The 11,352-nt window shown below is 44.8% G+C and overlaps 1 protein-coding gene across 1 annotated transcript; it reads left to right on the forward strand.

Moving 5' to 3' along the window:
- The first annotated feature begins 4,066 nt into the window (after positions 1-4,066).
- Positions 4,067-9,655, forward strand: LOC121584929 (neurofilament heavy polypeptide). The gene is made up of 4 exons (XM_041901190.2): positions 4,067-5,958; positions 6,913-7,112; positions 7,226-7,350; positions 7,538-9,655. The coding sequence occupies exons 1-4, from the start codon at positions 5,172-5,174 to the stop codon at positions 9,000-9,002; spliced, it is 2,577 nt and encodes an 858-aa protein (XP_041757124.2). The 5' UTR covers positions 4,067-5,171; the 3' UTR covers positions 9,003-9,655.
- Positions 9,656-11,352: the final 1,697 nt, after the last annotated feature.

Consider the following 11,352-nt stretch of genomic DNA (forward strand, 5'->3'; position numbering starts at 1 on the left):
AAATCCAGACCTCCATGGGTTGATAAATTTGATTTCCATTGATAATTTTTGTGTGATTTTGTTGTCAGCACATTCAACTATGTAAAGAAAAAAGTATTTAATAAGATTATTTAATTCATTCAGATCTAGGATGTGTTATTTTAGTGTTCCCTTTATTTTTTTTAGCAGTGTAGTAAGCATAAGCTGGAAGTAGAGGCCTAAGCATTGTTGTTCACTAGTTTACTCCAATTAGGGAAAGGGTGGTGGGGTTGGAAAGTAATAAAGGGTAAAAAATCTTTTTTTTTTAAAGGATATGTATGTATGTGTATGTATGTATGTATGTATGTATGTATGTATGTATGATATATATATATATAAACATGGGGGATTGGAAGTGATGCAGACAATTACATTGATGGAAGTTACAATCTATCTGCAATATTAAGCTGATCTACCCCTAAAAAAATAAAATAAATAAATAAGATTTAAAAAAATACACTACGTGCCATTGGAACACAGGACTGATGGTTGCTTATAATGGGCCTCTGTACGCCTATGTAGATATTCCATTAAAAATCAGCCGTTTCCAGCTACAAAAGCCATTTACAACATTAACAATGTCTACACTGCATTTTTGATCAATTTTATGTTATTTTAATGGACAAAAAAAATGATTTTCTTTCGAAAACAAGGACATTTCTAAGTGACCCCAAACTTTTGAACGGTAGTGTATGTCCTGGATGGCAGGAAGCTTGGCCCCAGTGATGTACTGGGCCGTACGCACTACCCTCTGTAGCGCCTTACGGTCAGTTGCCGAGCAGTTGCCATACCAGGCGGTGATGCAACCGGTCAGGATGCTCTCGATGATATGTTAGCTGATAGATCAAATTTACTGTTCAGGTTTCCTACTGCTAAGTTTACATCTTCACTATTGAAGAGAAACATTTTGTCCAGGAAGTTGTCTAGGAGGGATTTGTTGTTGGCCAATTGTTTTTTGATACGTTTCAACACTACCCTCCTTCCATCTATAGCATTTCTTAATAGCATGCAGTTTGTTCGGCTTTGCTACATCATGGTTGAGTATTGATCTGTTCAAGATTGTGATTTTGCTGTGGTCTGATAAGGGTGTTAGTTGGCTGACTGTGAACGCGCTGAGAGACTCTAGGTTGAGGTCGGTGATAAAGTAGTCTACAGTACTACAGCCAAGAGATGAGCTATAATAATAATAATAATAATAATTTTTCTTGGTTGTTTTGTCGTAGTTTTGTCTAGGGGGGCATATTTGGGAGGGAATGCTGTTCCCTCCAGGTAGGTGCTTGTCCCCCTGTGTGCTGAGGGTGTCAGGTTCTTGTCCAGTTCTGGTGTTTAGGTCACCAAAGACTAGGACATGTCGATGGACCTGGAAATGGTTGAGATCTCTGTCTTGCTCACGCTCTTACACACACCAGTACAATGTAATAACATCCTAAATGTTAAATGTACAGAAGCTGACTCATCTATATGAGGCCTGCCAGTAGAGCACTGTCTTCCTAAGGTCACTCTTCTCCCGTTCACCCTCCCCTCTCTCCATCATCTCTCTCCTCCCTCCATCAGGTCTCTCTCTTCCCTCCTCTCTTTTCATCTCCTCCCTCCTCCTCCCCTCTTCTCTTTCTCTTCCTCTTACTTAATCACTTTTCACTTCCCTTCCCTTCAAACTGATTGACATTCCAAGGACTGAAAATGCAGGCCTGGCTCCACCCCTCCATTCTGGATCAGTGATCTCTGCTCCACTTGCAGTGGCCTCATACAGTACCTTCGGAAAGTATTCAGACCCCTTAAGGTTACAGAAACGCTCTTAACCGGTAGACTACCTGCCGCATATATATCGTCACATTTACAATCACATTTAAATAATCACATATTTATCAGAGTATCACATTTAGACCAGAAATGAACACTCCACACACTCCTAGTACAAGTTACTCACTACATCTACTATATACAGTGCCTTCAGAAAGTATTCAGACCCCTTGACTTTTTCCACATTTTGTTACATTACAGCCTTATTCTAAAATGGATTAAATAAATAAAAATCCTCAGTAATCTACACACAATACCCCATAATTTTTGCAAATTTATAAAAGGCCAGTAACCAAAAAGTTGCTGGTTCTAATCACCGTGCCGACTAGGATTCTGTGAGTCGCTCTGGATAAGAGCATCTGCTAAATGACAAAAATGTAAATGTGATGTGAGAGTTTGTCACTGAGGAGGAGGAGGCCATGACAACGTATGTGTCTCAGTCTGAGGGTGATCACCTGCCATATACACTACCGGTCAAAAGTTTTAGAACACCTACTCATTCAAGGGTTTTTATTTATTTTGTACTATTTTCTACATTGTAGAATAATAGTGAAGACATCAAAACTATGAAATAACACATATGGAATCATGTAGTAACCAAAAAAAAGTGTTAAACAAATCAAAATATATTTTATATTTGAGATTCTTCAAATAGCCGCCATTTGCCTTGATGACAGCTTTGCACACTCTTGTCATTCTCTCAACCAGCTTCATGAGGTAGTCATCTGGAATGCATTTCAATTAACAGGTGTGCCTTCTTAAAAGTTCATTTGTGGAATTTATTTCCTTCTTAATGCATTTGAGCCCTAGTGGCGCAGCGGTCTAAGGCACTGCATGTCAGTGCTTGAGGCGTCACTACACACCCCCTGGTTCGATTCCAGGCTGTATCACAACTGGCTGTGATTGGGAGTCCCATAGGGCGGCGCACAATTGGCACAGCATCGTCCGGGTTTGGCCGGTGTAGGCGTCATTGTAAATAAGAATTTGTTCTTAACTGACTTGCCTAGTTAAATAAAGGTACAATAAAAATAAACAAAAAAATCAGTTGTGTTGTGACAAGGTATACAGAAGATAGCCCTATTTGGTAAAATAAAAAAAAGTCCATATTTGGCAGTCCATCATGACTTTAAGACATGAAGGTCAGTCAATATGGAAATTTCAAGAACTTTGAACGTTTCTTTAAGTGCAGTCGCAAAAACCATCAAGCTCTATGATGAAACTAGCTCTCATGAGGACCGCCACAGGAATGGAACACCCAGAGTTACCTCTGCTGCAGAGGATAAGTTCATTAGAGTTACCAGCATCAGAAATTGCAGCACAAATAAATGCTTCACAGAGTTCAAGAAACAGACACATCTCAACATCAACTGTTCAGAGTAGACTGTGTGAATCAGGCCTTCATGGTCTAATTGCTGCAAAGAAACCACTACTAAAGGACACCAATAAGAAGAAGAGACTTGCTTGGGCCAAGAAACAGGAGCAATTAACATTAGACCGGTGGAAATTTGTCCTTTGGTCTGGAGTCCAAATTGGAGTTTTGAGTTCCAACCGCCGCGTCTTTGTGAGACGCGGTGTAGGTGAACGGATGATCTCCGCATGTGTATTTCCCACCGTAAAGCATGGAGGAGGTGGTGTTATGGTGTGGGGGTGCTTTGCTGGTGACACTGTCTGTGATTTATTTAGAATTCAAGGCAGACTTAACCAGCATGGCTACCACAGCATTCTGCAGCGATACGCCATCCCATCTGGTTTGGGTTTAGTGGGACTATCATTTGTTTTTCAACAGGACAATGACCCAACACACATCCAGGCTGTGTAAGGGCTATTTTACCAAGAAGGAGAGTGATGGAGTGCTGCATCAGATGACCTGGCCTCCACAATCCCCCAACCTCAATCAAATTGAGATGGTTTGGGATGAGTCGGACCACAGAGTGAAGGAAAAGCAGCCAACAAGTGCTCAGCATATGTGGGAACTCCTTCAAGACTGTTGGAAAAGCATTCCAGGTGAAGCTGGTTGAGAGAATGCCAAGAGTGTGCAAAGCTTTCATCAAGGCAAAGGGTTGCTATTTGAAGAATCTCAAATATAAAATATATTTTGATTTGTTTAACACTTTTTGGGTTACTACATGATTCCATATGTGTTATTTCATAGTTTTGATGTCTTCACTATTATTCTACAATGCAGAAAATAGTAAAAATAAAGAAAAACCCTTGAATGAGTAGGTGTTCTAAAAACTTTTTACTGGTAGTGTAAAAGCAGAGAAAATACACGGGTTTGTGCAATGTTGACACGTGTAGAAACGTTTCAGTCTTTGCATCCAAGATCGTGATGGTATAAAGTTATGTGGAAAATGGGGCTGCAGAACTTTACAGTGACAGAGATATATTTAAGGTGTTCCTTTAAGATTTACAGTCATGGTGCCGTGTGTGTGGGAGCCTGAAGGAGTCTGATCAATAGGTGCTGTAGTAGGGACAGAATTATCCTCCTCAGATACATTCCTCCAAATCAGCTGACACACATACAAGGACCGCACTAAAATAGAAAGTGCGTACGTACTTAATTCTCAGTCATCTCCACTGTCTGATTTTTCAAAGAACCTGGGTTATTGACAGAGGTAATTCTGGTCCATCCACTTATTTACATTTCTGAGGATCATGACGAAGACGTCAAACCTCACACACTGTTATGAGGTGTAAGAGGTGTAAAGTTGTCAGTGGGCCAGCCAGGTGTGAGTGAGTGAGAGAGAGAGAGGGACAAAGAGAAGGCGCTGCTTTCTGCTGATGTGCGGTGTGGTTACCCCTGCAGTGTGAGTCTGCAGATCCACTCCAACCCACCTGGGGGACACACCTGGCCCACTGACAGAACCACACACACTTTCACTGTCATGTATTCACAGCACTGACAAAGAGAATGAAGAGCTGCACATTAAACGTTCAACTAGTCCAAACACAACAATATAATTGAAACCCAGTTTATATTAGCTATATACTTTTCTTCTGGTGAACATGGTATTGTGGACATAGTTATGTTTCAAAAAGTTGACGCCTATAGGCCTAGGTCTACTGTAACGAACATGGCACAGAATCCTATTGATGCATTGTGGGCACTCAGAAATCATGAGTAAATAATATAATACAATTGGACATTTGGGTGAAAATTCAAGAATCCTATCATGCGCTGTATCATGGTGTTTCTGTAGTTCGTCTGTGTGATAAGAAAGGAGTGGTGATGACGATAGCGAAGATGTCTCTTTAAAGAGAGAGATTGTCCGTGCTGAGTTGTGAGTTTCTCCTCCCGCGGTATAAAAAGCTCATCCCTCTCCACCCTGCCGCAGTCTGCATCCGGCTTAGAGATGAGCTACCCACTGGACCACCTCTACGGCCACGGCTCCTATCGCAGGCCACCACAGGGCCACTCTGCCCGGCCCGCCGCTTCCCTCTCCTCCTCCGGCTACCACTCCCAGCCCTGGACGAACTCCCAGCGCCGCCGCCCGGGCTACAGCCAGGCAGCCTCTGCCAACAGCTTGGAGATCTTTAACGGCGACATGACTCGGAGGAACGAGAAGGAGATTCTGCAGACACTCAACGACCGGTTCGCCGGTTACATCGACAAGGTGCGGAACCTCGAGCTGATTAACTCGAATCTGGAGCAGGAAGCGGCTGCGCTGCGACAGAGCCAGACGGGGCGCGCTACCGTGGGAGAGCACTATGAGCGCGAGCTGGGGGACCTGAGGGTTCTGGTCCAGCAGTTGACCGGGGAGAAGGCACGCACACTCTTGGAGCAAGACCACCTTGAAGAGGACATCCAGCATGTGCGGACCAGGCTCGAGGACGAGACACGCAGCCGGGAGGAGCTGGAGGCCGCAGCACGCGTCATGAACAAGTATGTGGACGAGTCTGGCCTCACGCGGCTGGAGCTGGACAAGAAGCTGTGCGCGCTGCAGGAAGAAGCCGCGTTCCTGAAGAAGAACCACGAGGAGGAGGTGGCCGAGATGCTCGCACAGATCCAGCGTGCACAGGTGAGCTTTGAGCCTCGAGACACGATCAAGGCTGACGTCACGAGCGCGCTGCGGGAGATCCGCGCTCAGCTGGATGGCCACGCGACCAAGAGCGCAATGCAGGTGGATGGATGGTTCAAAGGTGAGAGGCGCAACTTTATATCAATCTACCTTAATACCCACCTGTTTTTACGGAGAGAGTGGTCGGTGAGAATGCCAGTTTTATAGGGCTCTGGTGTGGCGGTGCGGTGACGCAGCCTAGTTCGCTGTCCATTGTGCTGAACTTGGGAGGATTTGGGTAAAGATGGAGCTCTTTGGTTTTACAATCAAATAGGCTAGTGGTACATAGTGGTGCATATAGGATATTTTCAATCCCATTTGGGACATTGATGCCTTGTAAGGTCACCATTAGAAGCAAACTGCTTTAGACTCTCTAGGCTATATATTCAGCTAAATATGCCTAAACAGCATCCTAGGAGTGCGTAACAATGACTATAATGACACATTCACATTTACATCCTTGTGTGACACAAGGGTACTTTCGAATTAAACGCCATAGATATGCAATTATAGGCTGATTGCATTTGGAAAAAGTATTGGATGTGCATCATGTGTTGAAATAGCCCAGTGGTTTATTTTATGGAGAGGAGAAAGTGTTCTGTCTGGTGTAAACTCAAGTCTTTTAATATCTGTCTGCCTGCAGTCTGTTGCCTACAGTCCTGTTTGGAAAGTCTTATTTCTGTTCATCATGCATTCCCGCTGCAGGCAACTGAGTCAGCAGTATTAGGTCCCTAAAAATACTGATGGCACATTTGAGAGTCCTTGGAAGTTTCTCTTGCCAAGATTTTCATCAGTATGTTGTTCAGTGTCATGTATCCGAGTCAGACCTCAGACAGACACTGTCAAGGTCATTCCTTCCTGGAGGAGAGGATGTGTGTTCTCAATGACTGACCTTTTTCTAAAGCTCAATACAGAAAAGCATTCAGGCACCTGGCCAGTCCTAGGACAGGTCACTATTTTATAGTTTTGGGTTATAGCCCCTGTCCCTATGACCGCTAACACCCTGTCTCTGACCCTGTCCCCCCACCTCCTGAAGTGCGTATGGAGCGGTTGGCGGATGCAGCTCACTCTAACACGGATGCAATCCGCGGTGCCCAGGAGGAGATAGCAGAGTACAGACGGCAGCTGCAGAGCCGCACCATCGAACTGGAGACCCTCAGAGGAACCAAGGACTCTCTGGAGAGACAACGCATGGAGAGTGAGGACAGACACTATGGAGATATCCACTCACTACAGGTACACTCCTCTGCCTGTCTGACCGTCTGTCTGGCTTTTCTCTTTCTCCTTCATTCTGACACACATTGCTCACCAACGTGTGTGTGTGTGTGTGTGTGTGTGTGTGTGTGTAGGAGACCATCCATCAGCTGGACGGTGAACTGAAGAGTACTAAGTGGGAGATGGCCAGTCAGCTGAGAGAATATCAGGAGCTGCTGAACGTCAAGATGGCTCTGGACATAGAGATAGCAGCCTACAGGTGGGTCAGGGGTTAAGGGGGAGAGGTTAAGGGTGTAAAAAAATAAAAATTGCTATTATGCAGACTCAGACTGGCTCTGAATAACCTTGATCTTGGAAAAACAATTATCGCTGATATGTTTTTAAACAGGAGACTGTATTGACACACCCAACTCAGACTGCACTTCCCATGTTCTTCCCCTAAACAGGAAATTGCTGGAAGGGGAGGAGACTCGGTTCATATCTGGGCCAAGCCTGTACTCCTACTCCTCCGTCCACCTGAAGCTGAAGGGGGAGGAGCTCTCAGACACAGTCATACTGGAGGAACAGACGGATGAGACACAGGTCACTGAGGTGACAGAGGAAGGAGAGGAAGAGGAGAAGGGAGAAGAGAAGGAAGAGGAAGTAAAGGACGAGGAAGAGGATGAGACCAAAGCTGAGGTAGAAGAGGGAGAGGGGGATGGAGCTGAGGATAAGGGAGGAGATGAGGAAGAGGTTGATAAGAAGGAGGAAGAGGAAGGATCTGAGGATAAGGGGGAAGGATCTGAGGATAAGGGGGAAGAGGAGGCAGGTGAGGAGAAAGAGGAAGAGAAGTCTAAGTCACCTGAGGAGGCTGCTTCTCCCCAATCTAAGTCTCCCCCCAAAACCCCCCAGGCCAAATCTCCCGCCGTCAAATCCCCTGAATCCAAATCACCCCCAGCCAAATCTCCCCTCCCCAAATCACCCACCAAGTCTCCCGCCCCCAAATCTCCCACAGAGAAATCTCCCCAGCCCAAATCTCTGGACGTGAAATCACCATCTAAATCTCCCCCCAGCAAATCCCCAGAGTCTAAGTCCCCTTCCAAGTCCCCCCTCCCCAAATCTCCTGAACCCAAGTCCCCCATCCAGGAGAAAGCCAAGCCCCCTGCAGAAGACAAACCAGCCAAGGAGGAGAAGAAAGAGAAGGAACAACCCCAGCCTGTAAAGGAGGAGAAGAAAGAGAAGGAACAACCCCAGCCTGTAAAGGAGGAGAAGAAAGAGAAGGAACAACCCCAGCCTGTAAAGGAGGAGAAGAAAGAGAAGGAACAACCCCAGCCTGTAATGGAGGAGAAGAAAGAGAAGGAACAACCCCAGCCTGTAAAGGAGGAGAAGAAAGAGGAGCCAGAACCCACGGAGAAGGAGAAGAGTGAGAGCCAGCCTAAAGAGGAGAAGGAGAAGAGTGAGAGCCAGCCTAAAGAGGAGAAGGCTGAGGAGAAGACAGACAAACCAGACCCCAAGAAGGAGAGCAAGCCAGAGGAGACCCCCACGAAGACTGAGACCCCATCACCTGCCCCCCCTGCCGCCACCCCGGCCAAGCCTGCAGAGGAGAAGCCCACCCCCGCCAAGGAGAGCCCCACCCCTGCTAAGAAGGAAGAGGAGAAACAGGCCCCGTCCAAAATAGATGAAAAACCTCAGGCAGAGGTGAAGCCTGCTCCCAAAGAATCACCAGAGAAAACAGAGAGCAAGAAAGAGGAGAAGAAAGCAGAGCCCAAAGAGGAGGTAAAGGAGGATAAGAAGACAGATAAGAAAGAGAACAAGCAGGAGGCCTCTAAAGCGTCCGACAGTAAAGAGGCAAAGGATACGAAGGAGGGAGGGAAGGCAGAGAAGTCAGAAAAGTCCTCAAGCGCTGAGGTCAAAGAGAAAGCCAAGAAGTGAATCACTAATGCGCTGTGTATGAGCCAAGAGGAGAGAGACCCCAAATAACTATCGGGGAGGGATGGAGGGGGGGGTGATGCTACTGAAGACCTGAGCAGCCTTTGTAAAAGGGAGGCCAGAGTAGGAGACAAACAGTAAACAAACAAAGCAATAGTGTTTCTATAGTTACTAATCCATGGGTACTCAACCCTGATGCTTCTTCTAATGTATGACTAAAGAATGCAGAATACTCTAAACTCTATCTGAATGTGTCTGACTGCCCGTCAATAATAACAAGTGCATTAAAACAGCAGCATCGCTCTGGCTGGGAGCACAGCATAGGGCCATGTACCTTCTGAAGCCTTCAAGGGCAGAGATGTCAACAAATGTCTATAAAAGATTGTGACAGATTAATATATTGTACTGTATATGTATATTTATGACGATATAAATGAGTATATTACATTGATGAATATAAAAAGCAGAGAAAGACAATGAACCTCATTGTGCACCTTAAACAGCTCCCTGTCTGATGGCTGTGCTGAGTCACTGTGCTGTGGTTAGTATGCTAGGTCAGGGAGAACTCTGATGTCAGGGATGACTGTGCCATGTATAAACTGCTGAGAATATGCAATATAAAAACTGATGGAACTAATAAAGTTAAAACTGAAAGATTTCTGTGTGTTCTCATTATATCATTCTAATACAAAGATATACTGTATTACTCTGGTGTGAACGATACTGATGGTCTCGACATGACCTGATGTGCTCCCCACTGGGCACAGATGTCAATTCAACATCTATTCCACATTGGTTCAACATAATTTCATTGAAATGGCGTGGAAACAACGCTGATTCAACCAGCGTGTGCCCAGTGGGTGTTGAGAGAGAAAAACTAGCTCGATAAAATAGATAATTTACTGGTACAGTACTAAGGTACTTAACTAAACTTTAGAAATTATATCGCTCCTGTCTAGTTCCTCTCATGTACATGTCAGTATACACACTATGAAGAAAGGAACAGTTCTGAACGGTACACGGTCTGAGGTGGTATGAAAAGAAGCAGTGGAGGCGAGGAAGCGGAGGTATGAGGGGTGTGGATCTCACTATGTGGGTGTGTGTGTGTGTTCTGTACTGCATTGCGGCTGAGTGCACCTCCCCTCCCTGCTCTGACGTCGCATAGCTTGGGCTCATACATAAATCAGGTGTTCTGGAGTATAGTGCTACCCAAACAGAGCTGTCCCCCCTCTTCTTTCTACTACACAACATCCAGGAGTTAGAGCATACAGCTTCCCCTGCACATCTCTTGCGCTTATCCTTAGGTTAGGTCTCTCATCCTCATCTCACATCTCCCTCATTTTACCGCTCTCTCCTCAATACCTGCTCCACAAAGCCAGCCTGCTGAAACAGTAAGCATGGATCAAAACAGTCCAAAAGCATAATTATCATCATAAATAATATAATGTACATCATCTAGTAGATAGATTCTGGAGTAACCTGCCAAGCCAGAGATGATCTACACCAGCTAATCTGAGGATCCATGCATGTGCTGCTAAAGATAGAGCAGTGAGATATTATGAGAAGTGCTATAAACAGACATCACACCCTTTCACAACAGAAAAAGGCCTCCATTAGACTTTGATGTCAGTTTTAGAGTCCTGTCTATGATGTCCTTGATGTGACACAGTTGTCCACAACCATTGTGGAAACTACACTGGAGTCAGCTGCACTGGGGACAGTAGTTGTGATATGGTGTGGAGTTACAATGGAAACAATGTTTGCTAAAGTATTCACACCCCTTGACTTTTTCCACATTTTGTTGTGTTACAGCCTAAATTTAAAATGGTAATCCATTGAGATTTTTTGTCACTGGCCTATACACAATACCCCATCATGTCAAACCGGAATTATGTTTTAATTCTTTTTTTTTTTTTTATGAATTAAAAATGAAAAGCTGAAATGTCTTGAGTCAATAAGTATTCAACCCCTTTGTTATGGCAAGCCTAAATAAGTTCAGGAGTAAAAATGTGCTTACGTAACATAAGTTGCATGGACGCACTGTGTGTGCAATAATAGTGTTTAACATGATTTTTGAATGACTAGCTCATCTCTGTACCCCACACATACAATTATCTGTAAGGTCCTGCAGTCGAGCAGTGAATTTCAAACACAGATTCAACCACAAAGACCAGGGAGGTATTCCAATGCCTCACAAAGAAGGGCACCTATTGGTAAAAATAAAAAAGCAGACCGATTATCCCTTTGAGCATGGTGAAGTTATTAATTACACTTTGGATGGTGTATCAATACACCCAGTCACCACAAAGATACAGGCACCCTTCTTAACTCAGTTGCCGGAGGAAGGAAAGCG

Source organism: Coregonus clupeaformis, chromosome 16 (genome assembly GCF_020615455.1).
Source record: "Coregonus clupeaformis isolate EN_2021a chromosome 16, ASM2061545v1, whole genome shotgun sequence".
In the NCBI taxonomy this organism is placed as follows: Eukaryota; Metazoa; Chordata; class Actinopteri; order Salmoniformes; family Salmonidae; genus Coregonus; species Coregonus clupeaformis.